Source organism: Lepidochelys olivacea, assembly GCF_965140295.1.
Source record: "Lepidochelys olivacea isolate rLepOli2 genome assembly, chromosome: 2".
In the NCBI taxonomy this organism is placed as follows: Eukaryota; Metazoa; Chordata; order Testudines; family Cheloniidae; genus Lepidochelys; species Lepidochelys olivacea.
The window spans coordinates 201734071-201757354 of record NC_140412.1 but is presented as its reverse complement, the minus strand read 5'-3'; the positions used below and the strand labels follow the sequence as shown (position 1 = coordinate 201757354).

General features: G+C 40.2%; 1 protein-coding gene across 1 annotated transcript in view; it reads right to left on the bottom strand.

Moving 5' to 3' along the window:
• The window catches only part of ZNF385D (zinc finger protein 385D), a 609568-nt gene that overhangs the window by 459106 nt on the left and 127178 nt on the right, over positions 1–23284 (bottom strand). Inside the window, exon 2 of the mRNA XM_084619096.1 lies at positions 21558–21836. Within this exon, the coding sequence (XP_084475222.1) occupies positions 21558–21836 (279 nt within the window). The remainder of the gene's footprint in view (positions 1–21557; positions 21837–23284) is intronic.

The following is a 23284-nucleotide window of genomic DNA, read 5'->3' as shown; positions in this document are numbered from 1 at the left end:
AATGCCCTAATCAATGGGCTACAGAATATGCTGGGACAGGTCTCAATCTCTCTTGCTGAAGTTCCGTTTTGTATAAATTATTATATTAGTGGAGCAGGAACTGGAGTACTTCTTACTGGCCCTGCGTTACATTATTTATACAAAGCAGAACAGCTTCAACAGGAAAGATTGAGAAAGACCTGCCCAAGAATACCCCATAGCCCAGTGGTTAGGAAGGGAGTATGGACCAAAATTCAAATCTCTGTTCCATATCGGCTGGAGGGGGAGACTTTAATCCAGGTCTCCCACATCCTGGGAGAGTGCTCTAACCAGAGGGCTAAAAGTTTTAAAGCGGGCACTGGCACAGCAATCACCACCAGCCATTTTGTGAATGTTCCAAAGTCCCCTTGTGAATCCCGCCCCCTCCCCCCCGCCCCCCCAAAAAATCACGGAAAGTATTCAGTGAATTCATAGTAAATTCACAAATAGTTTGAGGTTAGTTGAAACATATAAAAACTATTCATATGACAGATTTCACACAGGTGGACTATTGAAATGTGAGGGGCCAATAGTTATAAGCAGGACAGATTCCTCACTTAGATATAGGTATTAGATGCTGGAATAACAAAGGAAGCTAGTACACCAAATAATGACAATTTAAAGCTGTAAATGACAAACAGAAACTTGAGTTCTTTCTGCCCATAACTTTCCTTAAGAGTCAGAAGTGAGCTTCTCAAACTGTTTTCACTCCTTAAGTAGATGGGTCTATGTGACATTCTATACCTTGGGGGAACGTACTGTAAACCCCATATTCCTCATTTTCATATAATCATGATCTTACATATAAAGCATGCCTTGTATGGTATCGGGGAAGCTTTATAATCTGCTGAAAGTAATTTCTCTATCCATATATGTGTATCATTAATGCCTATCACTTGATATCACTTAAAATCTATCTTTGTAGTTTATAAATTTGTTTGTTTATTCTACTTGAAGCAGTGTGTTTGGTTTGAAGCATGTCAGAGACTCCCCCTGGGATAACAAGCCTGGTGCATATTAATTTCTTTGTTACGCTGATGAATTCATAAACTTGCAGTGTCCAGCACGCATAACTGGACACTGCAAGAAGGAGGTTCCTGGGGTTGCGTCTGGGACTGGAGATATTGACTAGTGTCATTGGGTTGCACAATCTAAGGAGCAGCTTACATGCCAGAGGTTGAGCGTGAACAGTCCAGGAGTGGGGGTTCTCACAGTAGAGCAGGGCAAGGCTGGCTCCCAGAGTCAAGGATTAGGGTGACCTAGCAGATCACTGGCCCACGTAACACCACGGGAACGTCAGAGTCTATATAACATTTTTTGGTTCCCATTACTCTGCAGCTTGCAAAAAGAGAGACTATGGTGGCAACAGTACACACAGGATGAGGGAAGATCTGGATTGCAGCTCCCTCAGACATCATGAGGATAACAACTGCCCATAGCCATCAGTCATGAACGTAAAATAAATGCCATCGCAAGGAATGTTAACACTCTTCCCTCAGATAAACTATTCTGAATTACCAATTAAATGCATGTTCAAACAGATGTACGTCCAAGACTTATTTTGGTATTTTTATGGCTAATGGAATATAACTGCTAAGAAATATTTTCACTCTGCGGGGCAATTTGCAGTAAACATAACTGTGTGAGACCAAAAACACCAATCTCATTGCTTTTGGATAAAAGAAACATAGAATGTTAATTTATTAAAGAAAATATTTAGATGGTGAGGTTTGGAAGAGTCCTAATTCAGATAAATTTAATGTATGAATAGTTTTCCAGAACTATATCTTCATTTTACCTTTGAACATTATGAAATTCACTTAAAAGCCGTTGTAAAGATATATGATGTTGCACACAAGGCAATATACAAATATCTCATAAAAATTGTGATCTTAAGTAATACTTTCCTAGCTATATAAATGCAGTGCACTCCTATATAAATATTTGCTCAAACTGGAGACAAGATAAGCCATGCTCTTTCACATTTATGATTCAGAACCACAATTAGCTGTTGGCCAGAGCTTTGCATCCTAGTGAGAACAAGTTTGCAATCTTATTCCTATTCATCAGTTAGAATCATAGAATCATAGAATATCAGGGTTGGAAGGGACCCCAGAAGGTCATCTAGTCCAACCCCCTGCTCAAAGCAGGACCAATTCCCAGTTAAATAATCCCAGCCAGGGCTTTGTCAAGCCTGACCTTAAAAACCTCTAAGGAAGGAGATTCTACCACCTCCCTAGGTAACGCATTCCAGTGTTTCACTACCCTCTTGGTGAAAAAGTTTTTCCTAATATCCAATCTAAACCTCCCCCACTGCAACTTGAGACCATTACTCCTCGTTCTGTCATCTGCTACCATTGAGAACAGTCTAGAGCCATCCTCTTTGGAACCCCCTTTCAGGTAGTTGAAAGCAGCTATCAAATCCCCCCTCATTCTTCTCTTCTGCAGGCTAAACAATCCCAGCTCCCTCAGCCTCTCCTCATAACTCATGTGTTCCAGTCCCCTAATCATTTTTGTTGCCCTTCGCTGGACTCTCTCCAATTTATCCACATCCTTCTTGAAGTGTGGGGCCCAAAACTGGACACAGTACTCCAGATGAGGCCTCACCAATGTCGAATAGAGGGGAACGATCACGTCCCTCGATCTGCTCGCTATGCCCCTACTTATACATCCCAAAATGCCATTGGCTTTCTTGGCAACAAGGGCACACTGCTGACTCATATCCAGCTTCTCGTCCACTGTCACCCCTAGGTCGTTTTCCGCAGAACTGCTGCCTAGCCATTCGGTCCCTAGTCTGTAGCTGTGCATTGGGTTCTTCCATCCTAAGTGCAGGACCCTGCACTTATCCTTATTGAACCTCATCAGATTCCTTTTGGCCCAATCTTCCAATTGGTCTAGGTCCCTCTGTATCCTATCCCTCCCCTCCAGCGTATCTACCACTCCTCCCAGTTTAGTATCATCCGCAAATTTGCTGAGAGTGCAATCCACACCATCCTCCAGATCATTTATGAAGATATTGAATAAAACCGGCTCCAGGACCGACCCTTGGGGCACTCCACTTGATACCGGCTGCCAACTAGACATGGAGCCATTGATCACTACCCGTTGAGCCCGACAATCTAGCCAGCTTTCTACCCACCTTGTAGTGCATTCATCCAGCCCATACTTCCTTAACTTGGTGACAAGAATACTATGGGAGACCGTGTCAAAAGCTTTGCTAAAGTCAAGAAACAATACATCCACTGCTTTCCCTTCATCCACAGAACCAGTAATCTCATCATAAAAGGCGATTAGATTAGTCAGGCATGACCTTCCCTTGGTGAATCCATGCTGACTGTTCCTGATCACTTTCCTCTCATGCAAGTGCTTCAGGATTGATTCTTTGAGGACCTGCTCCATGATTTTTCCAGGGACTGAGGTGAGGCTGACTGGCCTGTAGTTCCCAGGATCTTCCTTCTTCCCTTTTTTAAAGATTGGCACATCTTTTTTAAAGTTAGTGTTGATTCTGACAAAGACTAGAAGAAGGCTTTAAGCAAGTTTCGTAATCTTAGCCCCTGGAGGGTTTATGGCGGTAGGGAATTTTAGGGTACGGGGCTGCCTCTTGCCAGGCCTCTTCCCTCACCTCCATTATCTGGCCTGCCCCACTAATGCTAATGAAAGCTGAGCAGCACCTTGCAGAACTTGGCCTTTATTCAATTTTCTTCCTAATGTCCATTAGTATATAAACTCTGAAAGATCAGTCATACTATTATGATCTGAGCCAGACTTTTTCAACATTAAAAGAGGACCCTGGCAGGACACGTCAATATTTACAAAAGCATCACATTTTTATTAACAATTTGATTTCTACTAAGGGTTATGCACGAGACAAAGCCCTGTAATTTTTTTTTTAAAAGTACCCATTGGTAACAAGGTCTTTGTTGTACAGCTCACCAATATCCTTTACACACGAGTAGGAATATTTTCAAATGTAATATTTCAGATTAAATACATTTACAAAAGAAACTCTTAAAAATCTTACCAGTTACCTGAGGTAGTGAAATAAGTATATGAAGTTAGATAACATGAATATGCTGTAAGCTTGCTAATGTACCCACTCTAAGATGACAGGAGAGAGCTCTCCCATCAGCTTAACTACTCCAGCCCCTGTAAGCAGCAGTAGCTAAGTCAGCAGGAGAAGCTTCATACTGGCACTTAGATCATTGTAACTTACATCACGCAAGGGGGTAATTTATTCACACACACCCCCAAGCGACATAAGTTATGCTGACCTAAGCTGTAGTGTAAACATCTCCTAAGGCCATGTCTACACTACAGAGTTAAGTCAATTTAAGTTACGTCGATGGTCATAAGCTGCTTTAATTACAACAGTTGTGCACATCCACACAATGCTCCTTGTGTCGCTGTCGTGCATCCGTAGTTGGTGCTCTTACATTGACAGAGAGAGTGGGAGCGCGCTATTCCGCTATGCAACTTGCCACACTCTGCCACTGGGAGATCTGGGAATGGATCGCAGTCTATCATGGGGGCATGCTCAACAACCCATGATGCAGTTCTTTCCATCCCATCATTCATGGGCTTCTGACTTCCTTTTGCACTGTTTTTGCACATCCCCTGTAAACTGTGTGCCCACCATCTCTGCCTGAAAGCAGAGATCCTGCACTACTGACCAGTCTGGTGAGAAGTATTATGAACACAACACAACTAGTCCTGCAATATTTCATGAGCTGCAAAACAGAAAATGATTCTGTGGTATTTGCCTTGTTGTGTGCAATCAAAAGAAACAATTCAAGATTGCTGCTGGCATTCATGGAACAGCTGCACGTGGTGGACTACCAGTACCGGGCTCGGGAAATAAGCACTTCGTGAAGGGATCGCATCGTATTGAATGTAGAGGACGATGAGCATTGGCTGCAGAACTTTCAAATGTACCAAGCTACGTTTCTGGAATAGTGTGAAGAGCTTGCCCCTGCCTTGGAGTGCAAAGACATCAGTATGAGAGCTGCCTTCAAAGTGGAAAAGTAAGTGTTGATTGCTGTGTGGATGCTGGCACATCCAGACTGCTACTGGTCAGTCATGAATCAGTTTGGAGTTGGAAAGTCCACTATGGGGTTGCGATGATGCAAGTGTGCAGGGCCATTAATCACCTCCTGCTATGAAGGACTGTGGCTCTGGGTAATGTGCAGGAAATACTTGATGGCTTTGGGGCAATGGGATTCCCTAACTTCGGTGGGGAGATAGATGGAATGCATATCCGAATTTTGCCCCAGACCATCTTGTGACCGAATACATCAACCAAAAGGTCTACTTCTCCATGGTCTTGTAGGCGCTGGTGGATCATTGAGACCATTTCACTGACATCAGTGCAGGTTGGTCAGGGAAAGTTCACCATGCACAGATATTTAGGAACATTGAATTGTATAGAAAGATGCATGCTGGGACTTTCTTTCCAGACTAGAAGATTCCAAAGGGGGATGTGCAAATGACATAGTGATCTTGGGAGACCCTGCCTACCCCTTTCTCTGGGGGCTCATGAAGCCTTACATCAGGAACCTAAACAGCAGCAAGGAGCGCTTCAACAACAGGCTCAGCAAGTGCTGAATGACCGCTGAATGTACCTTTGGCAGATTAAAAGGTTGCTGACACTGTCTATTTGTCAGGTTAGACCTCAATGAGGAAAATATTCCAATGGTCACAGCAGCCTGCTGTGCTCTGCATAATATTTGCAAAACAAAGAGGGAAAATTTTCCCCAAGGGTGGAGCACTGAGGTGGACTGACTGGCTGCTCATTTTGAGCAGCCAGATACCAGGGCAATTGGGGGGCTCAGAGTCTATTTGAATCAGAGAGGCTTTGAAGGAGCATTTTGACAATGAGCCCCAGTAGTGTGTCTTTATATGATGCATTCAACCAGGCAATGTTTACTTGCCACCTTGAATGACTCCTGTAATGCTTACTACTTGTGCTTTAATTGTAGTGAGCAAATGTTCCTGCCTATAGCCGTGTTTGAATTTGTTGGCATAACAGGAGAGTTACATTGGTGGGAGGAGCATTTCAGTGTGTGCACCACTCTTCTGCCGAAAGCTCAATTTTGTTGACAAAACTGTGTAGTGTAGACAAGGCCTAAGAGTAGGGAAAGAGGAAAGAATACCACAGGTACTGAGGGCTGTTTGTTTATCTTAAATATGCTGGCAATAAACTGGTTTTGAGGGTCACCATTGTATTTGAAGTTATCTAGGCAAAGTAGATTGAATTAATATAGGTATGGCTGAATTAACAGAGAACTTCCTGCAGCTGCAGTGAAGGTGAGGGGAATTTGTAGTTTGGGACTAGGTCGTGGGGGGCGGAGGAGAATGAAGAGAATATTTGGTTAGAAACTGAGGTCCAGAGTTTAGCAAAGAGGATTTGCCTGAATATTAACACAACTAATCAATTATTCAGAAGCAAATCAGTTCATTAATAGTGTCCATTATATACATAGTTTATATAGAGAGGGCCAGTTTACAGTCAAAGAACATTATATATGTATGGTAAACAACTGAGAACTCTCCTTAGAGCTGTTACATATATGTTCCTTAATTTATTTTTTATGGCAATGGTGTTGCCAAAATTTAGATACTTTCTTATATCAACAGAATAGGAAATATTGGATGTTCAAGAGATAGTTGCCTCTAAAGTGTGCAGTTGGACTCCCAGGCTTTATGTTTCTCTTTCTAATTACAATATAATCAAAGGGTACAGACTTAAAAATTGTATTACAAAAATAGGTGGCACAAGTTAAACACGTCATCCTAATGTGCACAAATTGTCCGGTGAGCATACACCCTTCAGTGAGTTACTGCTTCCATAAAGGAACAGACTGAGTTATACCCATTTTTAGCAACTGAGGATAAGTACCACAGTTTTGGTACAGAATATAAAGAAGTGCTGAAGTCTTATACAGCAGTTTCAAACGGCTATCAGGCCCAAATCAGACCCATCATACTGTGCAACACATTAAATTCAAAGTTCTGTAGCCTAATGTATGTCCATCTGCTCTATGTAAACTTTTTGTGGACAGTGCCTGTTTTTCTTCCACATAATTGCTTTCTTTAACGCTGTAATCACCAAGGACAAGCAGAGGTTGAACTGTACTCTGCTAAAGCTGAAATGGAAGCCAAATGTGGCAGAGTTTAGGTTTTTTTTCTTTTCATCCAGAGTTGTTATGGTGGAGCCCTCACTAGGAGTGCATGAAAACGGATAGCTCAACTCTCAGACATTCATCCCTGGATTTAAATCCAGATTGGACATGAATGCCATGTGGATAAATGCCTGTGAACAATCTAGAGGAGAATAAGTGCTCAGGGAGATTAAGAGATTTATTATAACCACTCTGAAAGCTGTACCTTTATATGGCAGGATTCCTCATTTTTCAAATCACTACATTTAAAGGAGCAGAGATTTATATGTTATTGTAATAACTAACCAAAACCCCCTCAATGCTAAGCAGCATATGTACATTTATTTAATAATTTATGTAGCCATTCTTTCCATTCAGCAAAATGAATATAACCATGAATATCTGATCCTCTTCTCGTATATCCACATGCAGTACTTCCATAACAAGTCAAAATAGTTCAAAACTGGTTAGTTACCTGAATTTATTGCTCAAGACTGTTCACTGAAAACACAGGTAAAAAACAATTATTTTTTATCTACACAGTATATCTTCAGCGGAAGGAAGACCGCAAGTGGAATTGTGTTGAAATTCTCCTGCCTTCTCCACATACTATTTTCTCATCAATTTATGGCCCAAACAAGAAAACCCGGGGGGGGGGGGGGAAGAAACCTGCTAATTTATACTTGTGAGTTCCTGTCTGATTCTCCTCTCAAGGGTGAGAGGCTTGGAAGCACACAGAAGATGGGGCAAGAGAAGCAGAATAAGAGTGGAGGAGGGAAAACTGCAAATTTCTCTTATACCAAAGATCCATGAGAAAACAAGTCAGACCCACAGATCTAAAAAAAGCCATCCTCGCCACGCTACCCTCACCACACACAAAACAATAGCATCACTACTAAGAGCCATGGCAGCACTGATTAATTCCCCTGCCTTCATTTTACCTCCAAGACAGCTAACATATGTGCAGGGCTAATTACAGGTGGTCCAAGAACAGTAATTTACAAGCAAATTTTCAAATGGAAATCTGTCCAGGTCCACAGAGAACTGAATTTGCACAAAACAATTCCCCCTCCCCCCATGCACTTTCCTCCCAAAGTTGCTGAGGCACCTATACTGCATGCATTTGGAAGGAAGATGCCCCCAATGATTTCTGGAATTTCCCATCTTTTCCTTCTTCTGGAGAGTCATTTCTTCCTCTTCTCCCCAAGTTTGAGGGTTTTTCCTACTATACTATGCCCCTTTTCATACTGTGCAGTGAAAGGTAACATGGCCATGTCAGTCTTCAGAAAACTCCCCGAAAGGCTATTATTTAGAATTGTAAAAATAAGTAAGATTTTTTTAATATAGCTCCTTTCCCCTTTCCAAAAGCACCTTGAAAAATAAGGACCAGGTCTGAAATCTTTACTCAGAACAAACTGCCATTAAAGTGAATAGCAGCCCCATAAGTCAAGGAGGCAATGCATCAGTTATACTGTACTTCCATCCATTTTTCTAACTGAATAATCCCATAGACACAATGATTTAATGAGCATATGGTAATATTAGGCCTGATATGCTCACAATCTGTGAGACAGAAAAAAACTTATCTCCACATAGGGTAGAAAGACTAACAACTTCTGAGTAATTCTACAAATATCATGAAAGTTTGGCTGCTAGGCCATTCAGTATTAAGTGGGAAATTCCAAAATGAAGCTGAGAGGGCTTCGGAGGGGTTTGTTAGAAATAAGGTCCCAAGAAAAGATATCACGAATAATTGACTTTATTCAGTGGAAAGGGGAAGAGAAAAAGTTTCCACCCATTGCACACAGTAAGCATTTCATATCCCTTGATACTGTAATGGTCCATATTGAAGTTACCAGAAGTACTATTTGTTTATGGAGGGACATGTTTGGAATTTAAACAACTTATCTACTTTTGCTTGTGGTGTGTGTTGAGTGCAAGCGAAAAAGGAAAGAGCAGGAGACAAGTTCTCTCTTAGGTTCATTCCAGAGCATTTGCTTAATGCTTGGGTTGAAATTGCTAGACTTCTTGAAACTCTGGGTTCAAATGTCACAAATGTCAATTTACTCCATTAGCTTGGTGGTTTTTTAAGAGACCCATATAAACAAAGGGCCTATCAAATCTTTATTGATATTAAAATCCATGAGTTTTGCCTAAATAGTGAATTATTAGGGAACTGCATAACTAGAGTTGCATAGGAAGATAATTACTAAAATATAGCTACCTCTGGGGCAATAGACAGGCACCAAACTGCACATGGAACGATACATAAAAATGGCAAGAGAAGGGCAGGCTGGGGAAATGTCATTTTAAACAACCATTAAATCAATTGTCCTGAAATGAATCGGAAAAAGAACTTTTCTCAGGTCTTTTCCTCTCATGTTTCCAACTCCTCAGAAGCCCCTTCTCAGCTTCATTTTTAAAATTCCCAGTTGTTACTGCCAAAATTTCATGCTATGTATAGCATTACTCAGAAGTTGTTAGACTTGCAATCCTAAATGGAGATCAAGATAACAAGACTCCCACCTGTTTCCTCTTGTTTTTTCCTACCCCCCCCCCAGATGTTCTGGTTTAACTTGGATTTTAACTTGAAGAGTGGTCAGTTTGGATGAGCTATTACCAGCAGGAGAGTGAGTTTGTGTGTGTATGGGGGTGGGGGGGATGTGAGAACCTGGATTTATGCAGGAAATAGCCCAGCTTGATTGTCATGCACATTGTGTAAAGAGTTGTCACTTTGGATGGGCTATCACCAGCAGGAGAGTGAATTTGTGTGGTGGGGTGGAGGGTGAGAAAACCTGGATTTGTGCTGGAAATCACTTTAGATAAGCTATTACCAGCAGGACAGTGGGGTGGGAATAGGTATTGTTTCATATTCTCTGTGTATATATAAAGCCTGCTGCAGTTTCCACGATATGCATCTGAGGAAGTGAGCTGTAGCTCACGAAAGCTTATGCTCTAATAAATTGGTTAGTCTCTAAGGTGCCACAAGTACTCCTTTTCTTATTGTCAACATATTAGATCTAATATTGCCTTTAGATTATATCTGTGGGATTATACAATTAAAAAACTGATTGAAGTAAAATTGATGCTAGCAATTTGCTGTAGATACTATGAGACTGCTTCATATTTCAATGTTGTTGTTTTTTTCCCCCAGCAGAGCAGGAGTAACATCTGATGTCATATTTCCATGCGAAACTTCTTTCGAATATCACCAAACTTTTAACATGAGGAATTAGATGTTGCGCTGCTCAGTAATTTAATGGTCAAATCACCTAACCTCCAAAATGAGACTGATTCCTCTTCTACCAAGACAAGTTACATTCATATGACAAAGCCTGGGAAAAGAAGTGAACATAAAGGGTTCTCCCATTGACTTAAAAGGGGTCAGCACTTCACTCACTATTTGATATTCTCTCAAGTTTTCAGTTTTTTGCATCTTTTTTTAAAAAAAGTCTCGTATCACCTTTACTTACTCATTATCGATCCTTGTCTACATTAAAGTTTATCTTTTCAGTTTAACCTTATTGTTTCACTTTCCTATAAAATTATCTCTTTGTCACACCAAGTTTTCCCTCCCTGCCCTGTCACACAGTGGCTTTGAATTTGTCTATGCTTTCTCCCCTCCAACTCCCTCATCATAGTGAACACTGTCTTTTCTCTCAATATGGTTTCCCTTTCCTCCTGAAAAAATAAATACATAGAAAATAACCCTGTTCTCAGAGGTTTGGTTCTACTATTCTCAGAGGGCTGTGAAGGCATTGTTACTGATGTACTGACAGCTCTTTTTCCTCCTGGGGGGCCTAGAGCTTCCTCAGGAAATGGTCAATGGGATGCTAGCACTACATATTCCCATAGTGGAGGGATGGGGTAGGAAAGTTGTTACTATTCCATTGCTGTCCCTAACTCTTGGCATCAGAGTCTCTTCCCTAGGGCCTTTTATAGGCATCTTTGGGATGCAATGAGTGATATCCAGCCCTACATAGGGACAGTCTGGAAGGCAAGTGGAAACTTTAGGCAACTGATTTGTGCATGAAGCAACTGAAACGAGCGTATTTCAGAATCCACATTGTGCCTTCCACTTACTAGCATGTCTAATTTTGCTTGTCTACTTTAGCGAATGCTCAAAAACATCGTGAAATACTTCATTATGAATGCAATCTTTCAAAAGTTACCAGTGTATGGAAGGGTTGTCAAAGGTAAAGCAGACATGTTATTTGATTGGATGTTTTTGTTCTTCAGAAAATGCATTATAAGCTCATCGATTCATGCCCTTTTTGTAAAATCTTTCACGGAGGGCCATCCAACAGTCAGTATGTCTCAGTTCAGAGAAGTTAAAACAGGGGGCAAACAATTTCTGCCCAGGCCCCACTGCAGATTTCCTGATGCGGGTCTTGATGGAAGACCAGAGAGATGTAAGTTACTGGACTGAATCTTTGCAGCCTAGATGTATTTTCAGCCTGCACAGCAAAATGTTATGGATGATTTATAACTACCCCAGTACTTACAAACAAGTCTTTTTAATAGAACCAAAGGAGAGAGACAGATAGATGACAGGGGCAAAAGCATTCCCTGCTTTAATATCCCAGAGGTGATGGTAAAGTTGGTAAAATTCATTTCTGACTAGTATTCAGGGCCTCTATGTTGAGTCAAAAAGAAAAGGAGTACTTGTGGCACCTTAGAGACTAACAAATTTATTTGAGCATAAGCTTTCATGACCTACAGCTCACTTCATCGGGTGCATTCAGTCAGCCTCTCTTATTTAAGTGTTTTTACTTAGCGACAGAAATACTGCTTGTTTTCTTTTGAAGTTACACAATTTTAAATTGTGATGTTCATAAAACTTTAGAAGTTTACAACTGTTCTCCAGAAACTTCATTTCTGAGTAAGAAGTCTTTAAATGCCAGCTTTGCAAGTCAGGATAATATATTATTGTCCAAGCCTGGTACGTCCATGATTTTTTCTTCGGCTTTCTCATGTCTGTATGTAACAAGAGCTGTTGACGTCAAAAGAGTTGCAGATAAAAGTCAAAAAGAGAATATAATGAATTATTATGACCATTTTTTATTCTCTAGAAGTGAGATTTTAAGTTCAAACTAAGAGCACACTGGTGCTGATATACAGTACTTTCGATACTGGGTTTCAAATACCACATTTTTAACTATATGTTCTATATGTTTTGTTCAACACAAAACATTAGATATTAACCAACCACCATATATTTTCATGCCAAACTTTCAAACTTATTTTTAATTAATGTGCCCGTGGTTAAACTGAGCCATTTGGTCTATATTATAAATATGTCAATGGTTCTGCTCTTAATAGCTTCAATAATTTGCTTTAAAAGTTAATTATTTTATTGGAATTACATTGAAATGCAATTAATATTTGTACTCTTGTGCATCATCAGGAACAGACATATTTGTTTTCGTGTATCTTTGATTAATGGAGAACATGATGAAACCCCTGCATTATCTGCTTTTCCCTCTGTCACTGCTACTAGTGGAAATTTGGAGACAACTGAGTTCTAAACTATAGTAATTTTGTTCCTTAATTTAATCTTTTTGAGGCAAGGATCTTATCTATTTAATTTAAACTAGGTAGTTGGCCTTGGAGTAAGAGAGCTGGTGTATGTAACTGGCATACATAAGAACACAATGTAGGCAATTTAACAAGCTGTAAAAATATTTAAAGAGGCTTTAAAGTTTTAGTCTTACATTTCAAAGGCTTTTTGAGAACATAGATTTATTTGGGTAAATTGTCAAACTTATGTTGAATTATGTGAAGAAAAAAAAACCCCACAGTATCCCTTGACCATGCACCCAGTTCCTGATATTAGCTAAGTTAGAGTGCCGGCTCAAATTTTCTTTAATCCCTGAGGATTCGCCCCACGTTTTTATTGTTCACTTTATATTGTCTCTCTTTTAGATCCCCCTTCACAGATACCACTCTGTTAGCTGCTGCAAGACACTTCCTTCAGGACACAAGATCACACAGCTCTTACACACTTGAAAAGGATGACCTGACAGTGTAAAGTCAGAACCTCTCTCTGAATGTGGCCATTGCTGGAATTTGCTCCCATTTCTAAAGAGTTCTAACATTTTTTGGAAATATTGCACAACAAAGATACATCACAGGGTCCGGTGGCACTGCTTAGCTGGTGGGACATTTCTCTCTGCCTTCTGGAGAATTCTTAATTGGCCCCAGGTGTCTTAATTGACCTGGAGCAGCTGCCATTTCACTTATCTTGGTACAAGGGATTTTTTTAGCCTGGAGCTAATATATCTATCTCCCACTACTTTTCTATTGCCATCTGGCCTTGCCCCATCACAGAATGAAACATTACCTGATGAAAAATTCAGAAAGGCAACTACCAAGAACAAGGCAGATTTTGAGTGAAAAGAATAGAAGACCAAGAACAGAAGAAAGTGCTGCCTGGATTACTGTGGACAGAAGAGAAAGGAAATTGTAATGGCCCATGTAAATCTCACAAGATATATTACCACACAGAATTTTAAATTCTGTGAGATCCTAAGAATTACAATGCATGCACAGATGGTGGGACAAGGAAATGTAGGTTTAAGACATAAGTGTTGTACATATGCCTCTACACAGAGTGGGAGAAAAACTGGACAGTTGGGGAGAAATTAATACCTTGAAATGTTGTTAATAAGTATAGTGTGTGGTCATGACTCATATGATTTGTTGCCTGCCAAATGCCAAAGCAGAAAAAGACATCACATTAAAAAGGAAGACAAGTGACTGACAGGGTTTGGAAAGAATTCACAATCATCATAGTCTATATTGAAACCAATGATATAAACAGAATGAGAGGGGAGGCCATACAAACCAGGCTTCAACAGTCAGGGAATTTAAACAAGTACAGCTCAAATGCTAGTTCTCTCAGAAATGATACTGATGCCACACTCAGGAAGAAGTGAAGAATGGCAGATTAAGAATTTCCATACATCTTTAAAATTATACAAATGGGACTATTCTTAGGGTAGCTGAAACGAATACAACTATGTTAGTGTTTGGTTTTCAAGTGTGCTTAATGCATCCAAAACAGATTAAAACAATCCCTACTTCAGTAAGCATTCATTTAAAATTGGACGGACAATTCAGTTCAGCTAAATAATGCTTCAAATGGCCGTATCTGTCCCAAAGTGATGCAGGAATCTATATTATTTAAAATAGATTTTGCGGGGGACACTGTTGTTGACACCTTTATGGAAGAAGCATGTTTGAAACACAGATTCAGGTGTAGAGAGTGTAGTCGTTTGTCAGAAAGGAGGACGACAACACAAGGGTCAGAAAGCAATGGAGGGAATAGTGGGAGAAGGAAGTTTGGGAAGAGCAACAGAATGAGAAAGAGGAGTTGAAAAGATGAAAGCAGAGAGACAGGGTTCAATGTAGGGTGAGGGTGCACAAGGAAGGGAGGAAAAACTTCAGGTCTGGCACTTCTTATCTTAGGTACAATGGCAATCTTTATGCTCAGCTGAAGGCATGGATGAGCAATCTAACTTATCTCAGGCTTAACAGAGTAGCTGAGTGCTCACTTGAGTTCCCAAGCAACTATCATGAGTTTGCTAGAGAACTCCCATGTTAACCATGTTTACTCTTGAGAAAAGACAGCTGAGGGAGGATCTGATAATCTTCAAATATGTTAAGAGCTGTTATAAAGAGGATGGTGATGAATTGGCTCTCCATGTTGAGTGAAGGTAGGAAAACAAGTTATTGGGTTCATCTGTAGCAAGGGAGATTTATGTTACACAGTAGGAAAGTCTTTCCAACTATAAGGGTAGTTAAGCTCTGGCATAGGCTTCCACAGGAGGCTGTGAAATCCCCATCACTAGTGTTTTTTAAGAACAGGTTGGACAAACACTTGTCAGGGATGGTCTAGGTTTACTAGGACTTGTCTCAGTGCAGGGGGCTGGACTTGACGACTTCTTGAGGTTCCTTCTTGAGGAAGCAGCATTGGCCTGGGGAAGGGATCCTGATGGAAAGAAATTCAGCCAATGAGACTTCTGAAATACATGGGGAGAGAGACCTTTGCTTTGAATTTATTTTAGCTTGTTAAATTAGGCATGAGATGCGTTTTACGTTTCTTCTCTTGTAACAAATTCTGCCTCATTACTGGTCATCACTTAAAAAAATCTATCTTTCTGGTCTCTGCTTGCTGATTAACTTAACAAGGCAGTGTACTTAAAGGTGAAATGCACATATCTCTCTCTCTCTCACACACTCACACACACACACACACACACACACACAGTGTGTCTGGCAAAAAAAAAAATTCCCTGCAACCTAACCCCCCTCCCCATTTACATTAATTCTTATGGGGAAATTGGATTCACTTAACATCGTTTCGCTTAAAGTCACATTTTGCAGGAACATAACTACAATGTTAAGTGAAGAGTTACTGTATTTGGAAACTAAATTCAATCATTAAAGTGTAAAACAGATGGATTTTAATTCTACTTTAAACACAAATCTCAATGTAAACATAACTATGGATTGACTACTGATGCTCAATATTTAGTGCTGAATTATGATAGGAACAAGTCTCTACAATTAGCAGCATGTACAAACTGAACATTTAATAGTAATATGTCACCTTTTTAAAATATAAGTTTCTAAAAACACACACACACACACACACAAACAGGACTGGCTTACATTACAAATAAATTTAAGTTCCAATTTATCAGAATGGATTTTTTATGTTCCTGAAAAGACTTAGATTTCAGTACATAAAACCGTAAATAGGATTCACTATATTGAATAATTCTTGGTCTGGGTTGTGAATTCAGGAATTGAATAAGCACAGAGCTTGGTAAAAGATCTACTGCCAACTGCCTCACTAAAGTAAATGGCTCCTATGTTCAAAACGCCCTAGATTGCAATTTTTTTGAGTCATGGGAAGTGGCGTCATATGCATTTTGTACACTCATCCTCTATATGCCAGTATTTTCTACCTTATTTAAAATATTGACAAAAACTATTGCACAGGGAAGCCGTTTTAGTTGCAGCAGCACTTCATTCATTCACACTGCATTCAGCAATTACTTTAAAGAAAGCACTAAAGTGTTTTTCCTTCTCAGTTTCAAAAATTCAATACAGACATGGATATACCTGCAAGGAGATGCAGTTTTTACCATGGTGATGCTGCTGTTTATACACTGTATTTTTTCTGATAAACAGGCTTTATATTTAAGACCATGTAATTTATAATTAAATAATGTAGGGATACTAAAGTACAGTAACTTTTTTTTTTTGGCGCTATGTGGTTTATATCTAGCCAGATATCTAGTCTATCTCGTTTATATTTTGAAGACTGTAGTGAGAAGTTTTAATTACACAGTCAAACATAATACAGCTGAATCCTACTTCTCTTCAGCAGTCCATTGCAAATTTGTTTGGAAGCAAGAGAGCGGCTGTTACTTCACATAAATCTGTTCTCAATTTGTATTACTCCCCTCGCAATATAAAACACTAACACGTCTTGCTTTGTGGGAATAACTCACAGATGACACAAAACAAGGAGCAATTGCACTCCAATATTTTCACCAACCTTGCAATTGTGTATTAGCTTCAAAAAAGCATACTCCTCTGCATTGCACTGATCTTGGATGTCTTTGCAATCCGTGAATCACTGCGCTTGGAAACTAGATTTTCTACTGCAGATGGCAAGCACTTCACTGTGCCAGACAACACAGGAGATAGCCCCGTAACTGCTGATGTGTAGGCTTTAGAAAACTTTTTCATGAAACAAAAGCTTCGGTTTGTTTTCATTGTTTAATTTACCGCAGAATTTAATCTATTAAGAATGATTGGACCTATACATTGGGCTTAACAAGTGGCTGCTTTTACAATCAGATTTTATATACATATGGATATATAATGGCATTTTATAAAGAAAGCAGCTCAATAGCCTATTTTAAAAGTTCATGGTATTATTTAAGCAACAGTTATTGCAGAAAGAGTGCTGAAAGTATACATCCATGTGCATGTGATAAAACAAATGGGCCAGATCTCACTCAGGACCATATTATACTCTCAATTTTTAAGCAAACAAGTCCACAGTGAAATCCTGCCTAAAATTCAATGGGTTTAGGTTACCTCCTCCCACAGAGCCTGCCCCTGCCCACACTATCCCATCAGTGGGTGGAAAAGCATGTGTGACCTACCCCAAAACCTAGCAGATTCCACGGGTATCCACATGAGGTCAGAGCCATCCCTGTGTTTCCACACTGACACTGCATATAAGCAGCATGTTAACTCCCAGGCTACATAGTTGTATGCTTTGACCCTGTTTGTTTAAACAATATCTATTTTTGAAGATTTAATACTCAAATATATTTGGTTTGTACAGAATTTGATACATAAATAGCACCTAATATTTTAATAGGTATCCCAAATGAAAGGGAACAAATTATAACTATTATCTTTATCAAATTAGCTGTTTCAAGGTGGAGTCTCATTCTCATTTCAATATCCAGGGATTTACATGTGTAACTCCTGCTAATGGAAATGGTGTTTGTAAATCCCTGTGTATGAAGATGAGAGCACATACCACTAGACTACGTACTGTCTGCTCTCAGGGATTAATTAAAATGTACTATTGTATTGGCTTTGAGATTCTGCCAGGGTGCTGAAACAATTTTTATAAGGAGGGTCCTGAAAGCCATTGAACCAAACTGTAAACTCTGAATATGATGGAAACCATTTCAAGCCAGGGCATTCCTTTTTCCGGCATCTATGTCTGCTGGGAAAATGAATATTAATAAAGCTTAATGTCTAACCCACTTTCAACGGCAGAACATTATGGAATGAAAACAATGAAACACAAATAAAACCTGCAGCAGTGCTGAGATTTTGCCACCTGGCATGCAAATTCCTAATTCAAAGGTACAAAAACAGAGATATAGAAATAGGTAGGCAAAGAGGCCAATACACAAAAAAGTTTCACTCACCATACATTCTGTGAAGACTTCCTGATTTTTCAGGATTTCCTATGCTCTCTAGACATGGCATGAAGTTAACCAGGCCCACATTTTCAGCAGTTTTCTAAACAGACTGGTATGGGTGAAAAACTTTGCATGTGTTCAAACAAACTGAAAAACTGCACTCACAAACAAGGTGCTAGATGTGCAATTACCTCCACTCTGATGTATGCAGCCATAAATAATGTGGGAACATTTTAGAGGAGACAAGACTAAATACTCTACTTCAGATAACTCTGAAATATAAATACTTCAGTATTATTGAAGTCCTGTGTATCTTACACATTATTCATTTCAATGATGCTTCATAGCAAGTTCTGTAGCTGCCATGGCATAAAGTACAAAAATAAACTTGTTTTTCTTACAAGGAGCACTTTTTATAAATCACATAAATTAGTGCATATTTCACTACAGTAATCCAATCGAAACTTCCATTGAAGACATTTAATAAACAATGATTTTTTTTTATAACCTCAGTGCTTTTGATGATATGCATTGTTGGCGTTTAATTTCAATGGGAGTTGTGCACATGATTTAATAGGGATTATGCCTACACCTGAACTATGAACAGTTCCATAAAACTACTCTTTAGCAGTCCTACAATTCTAACAGAGAGCATGTGGGTTGTTTTAAAGGAAAAAAGACACACATTCACCTACACATGGTGAAATAGTCATTCCCATTATATTTCCGCAACATCACCACATTTTTTGCAATAGATTCTCAAATGGTGAACTACTCCCATGTACACAGAGGCAGCATAAAGACTACACACCACTTAAATCCTGTCTTCCGGATGTGTATTGTGCATAGGCCACGTACTAGTACTTTGCACAGGTAGGGTTACTAGGTGTCTGGTTTTCGACCGGAACACCCAGTCGAAAAGGGACCCTGGTGGCTACCGGTCAGCACCTCTGATCGGGTCGTTAAAAGTCCAGTTGCTGGTGCAATGGGTCTGACAGGCTTCGTAACCAGCTCCGCATTGCTCCTGGGAAGCGGCTGGCATGTCCACCTCCTATGCATGGGGCAGCCAGTGGGGCTCCACGCGCTGTCCCCACCCCAACCGCTGTCTTCCCAGCTCCCATTGGCCAGGAACTGCAGCACACAGAGCCCCCTGGCTATAGAGCTAGAGGGATATGCTGGCCACTTCTGGGAGCCGCCTGAGTTAAGTGCTGCCTGGAACCCACACCCCACACTGGCTTCCCCAACTCAACCCCCTGCCCCAGCCCTGAGCCCTCTCCTGCACCCAAACTCCCTCCTGGAGCCCGCACCCCACACCCTCTCCCACACTCCAACCCCCTGCCACAGCCCTGAGTCCCCTCCCACACTCTGAACCCCACAGCCCCAGCCCAGAGCCCCCTTCTGCACCCCAAACCCCTCATCCCCAGTCCCAACCCAGATCCCACACCCCCAACCAGAGTCCTCACCCCCTCCCACACACCCCAATCCCCTGCCCTAGCCCCCAGCCCCCTTTTGCACTCCAAACCCCTCATCCGTGGCCCTACCCCAGAACCTGCACCCCCCGGAACCCAACCTCCTCTCCCAGCCAGGAACCCCCTCCAGCACCTCAAACCCCTCATCCCCCACCCCTAGCCAGAGCCCGCAGTGAAAATGAGTGCGGGAGGGTTCGGGAGAGTGAGTGACAGAGGGAGGGGGGATGGAGTGAACAGGGGCTGGGCCTTGGAGAAGGGGCGGGGCAAAGGTTTCTGTGATTAGAAATTTGGCAACCCTATGCACAGGTTGAATTTCACCCCAGAAATGGATTTTAGTACAGAACATTTTAAAGGTATGCATTTAGTTTGAAGAAGAAACACAACACAATCGTATATACATCATATAAGGCCTCAGTCCTGTAACCTGTTGCATGCAAAAAGACTGGCTACAACCACAGAGAGCTCCACTGACTTCAGTGTAGCTCTGCATGGACATAGCAGCCTAGCTGAGCACTACATGTCGCAGGATCAGGACCTAAGAATTTAAGGTATTACATAAATTAATATTAAACTACATTTTTTGGGGCAGATACCACATTTTTTGCTCAGTGTTTCTACAGTGTCTAGAACAATGGAGCCCTTAACTATGACTGGCGCATCCATGTGTTATTTTAATACAAATAATAAATAATTACACTGATCCTAAATGAAACCTATATTTTTCCTCCCTTTTATGTGAAATAAACCAAAATGATGTTGAAAGATATTATCTCAAATAGGTTCTTCCTGCTTCTGTACATAAAATTCTAACCATGTTTATATTACAAGCATCTCATTCACCTTGATTACATATAGGAAAAACACTGCATCAGGTGACCAAAACTACTCTGCAAAACTCACAGATGTCAGTTGGTCTTGTTAACATAATAGAATCTTTGATCCATCTCCCACTGAAGTCAATTAGAGTCTTTTGATAAACTTCAGTGGGACATGGATTAAGACTTGAATGAGCAAATCAAACAGGATCAGGCTTGGAATGATTTTCTTACCATATACTGTAAAATACACCAGCAACAAAAATATCTTTATACACAGTATTAGTGTATTACCCCTATATGCAAATAGTTAATTTCAACAAGTGTTGCTACTGCCTTAAAAATATGAAAAGTAAAACACTCTATTAACAGGCTTTACAGCTCAATAAAAGTCTGAAGACAAAAAAAGCCACTGAATAGGTTTAAACTCTGTAAAATGCAAGTGGAGTATAGGAAGAACCTGGACCAACAACACTGTGTGCACCAAAGTTTAAACCAGTACCTTTGAAAAAATACAGGCAAAAAACCATTAGCAACAGACAAACACTCAGGTTGGGTCTCATTCAAAATCCACTGAAGCCAGGGGGATTCTTTCCACTAACTGCAATGTGCTTTGGCTCAGGCCTAGATCATCTTTAAATCATATTTAATGTTACTTTTCTCAGATCCATATCAATAATACTCTTTATCTACCATACAGTACATAGTGGGCTAAACTGGTACAAGTTTACTTGGCTTGCACAGAGAACATTTTGACATAAGTTCCATTTGTTTTAATCTGATATTTACCAAAAAGAGTTCTAACATGAAGATTTACTAGGAGCCATATTTAAGTCATTTAAAAACCTTAAATCTAATGCTACTCCTCAGTGTTATAGGCATAGGATATCAACTTTGCTGCTTCTATTTCTTATTGGCACAGAAACTGAAGTAGGTGTGTGTATAAACCGAGAGTACTACAAAAAAATGCCAAAAAATACCGATATAATGAACATTTTTCACATGACATATTTGCCGAAGTCAATTATGTCAATATTGCAAAGAACCAACAGTTTAAATAAGCCTGCATGAACTAAGCAGACAAGCATATACACCTCACACAAAAAGAAGATATATAGGTTTAAAGCTTACCATTATCATTTTTAAGATTTCCATTGCTGAGCTGTTTTAATCTTTTCTGATGTGATTTGCCATTATAGTGGATTTGTGCTTGAGCAGCAGAGTTCAACTGAATGTTACAAACATTGCACAAAGTGAAATTGGTGTGTTTTTTCTCCTTCTCTTCCTTTGCCTCACTGTCGTCAGGTGCTAATTCTGTCTCACTTTCCCTGTCTGGTACACTTGGGAAACCTGGGGTGTAAGAATGATTACCATGCGGTACATCAGGGCTCCAGGGCTTCTTCATATTTTCTAAATAAAAAAAAATAAATAAAAATCATGAATGATGCACAGTATCTCAACACCTGGAAAGTAGAGAGAAGCACTAATGGTTAGTCTTCATTTTTTATTTTAGTTCTTAACGTATACAGTTTCATTTCACACATTTTGCTTTCTCTTAGTGAGTCTTTGTTAAACCCCAGAGTTAAGCGAATGCAAGTATTTACACATTTTAACAGGACCTGTAAGTCTGTCCCTGGAGTTAAACTGTTCCTGCAAAATCCTTCTCTAATTAAATTCTATTCTGACTTTCCTGTTATTTTGCTGTATTTGTTCATTAGCTGCACAAAAAGGGCAGAATGAACCATTATGTGAAAGAAACATTACTCTAATGGTTAGGGTCACAGCACTAGAAACCAGAAAACCTTTGTTCTGTTCCCAGCTCTGTTATTAACTCACTGTGTTTTCGGCAAGTAACGGTACTTCCTCTTTTTATACCTCAGTTTCCTCCAGTGCAAAATGGAGGACTACTAGATTAGATCCCCACCCACCAACTCACTTCCCTCTTAGTGTGCTATGAGGACTCAATTCTGCACAGCTGGTCCAGGATTCCATATTAAGGACAGGTGATTATATTCCTTCTTCTTGCCAGAAGGGAAGTTAACCTCTTCCTTAGCAAGCACTGGATGAGATCTACAGCAGCCAAACAGTAACCTTCCCTGAGAAAGCACAATTATTTACTATAACAGAAATACATTTACATATGAGATGGAATGTATAACCCCACTTTGCCCCAGCCATGAAGGAGTTAAGGGACAGAGTTGCTACCTCCTTAGATGTGGCTAATTGGTTGACCAGTAATAGTTGGGATAACAAACTTCAGCCCAGGCAGATCAGGGTGGTTGTCAGAGAGGATGAGGACAATCCTGTATGAGCAGCAAACTGGCAAAAAGCTGCCCAAAGAGCAGAACTTGAAATTCCGTGAGGATTGGGGGAACTTTGCCAGTCTAAGCAGGATTCCAGTCTCCTAGTCTCCACAAGCTAGAGATCCCCAGGGTCCTGCTACAAAGGACCTGGGTGAAATATACATTCCTGGGTAGAATACCACATTTGAGAATAGTGGGAGCTAATGGAAAAGCTAAGGAAGAAAGTTCTTAAAGGGTAAGTGTACTTTTAAGGGCCCCAAGAGCAAATCAGATGGCTGAACCCCCTTGGAACATAATCATAAAGAAAACTGTAAGTAAGTAACATGTTATCAGTTTTACATATCACTTAGTACTATAAATAGGCCAGTGTTAAGCTCTGTTTGGAGAACAACATATAGCTATATTCCAGTATTTATACAAATTTTGTGTCTGGCTACAGGGGACAGGCAATAAGTTGCTTTATCGGTGGCAGAGCTGTAAGGCACACCCTGGAGGCCCTGTTGAAAGATTTCCATCAAAACCCATGGGAAAGCTGAAGCTTATTTCCAATCTTTG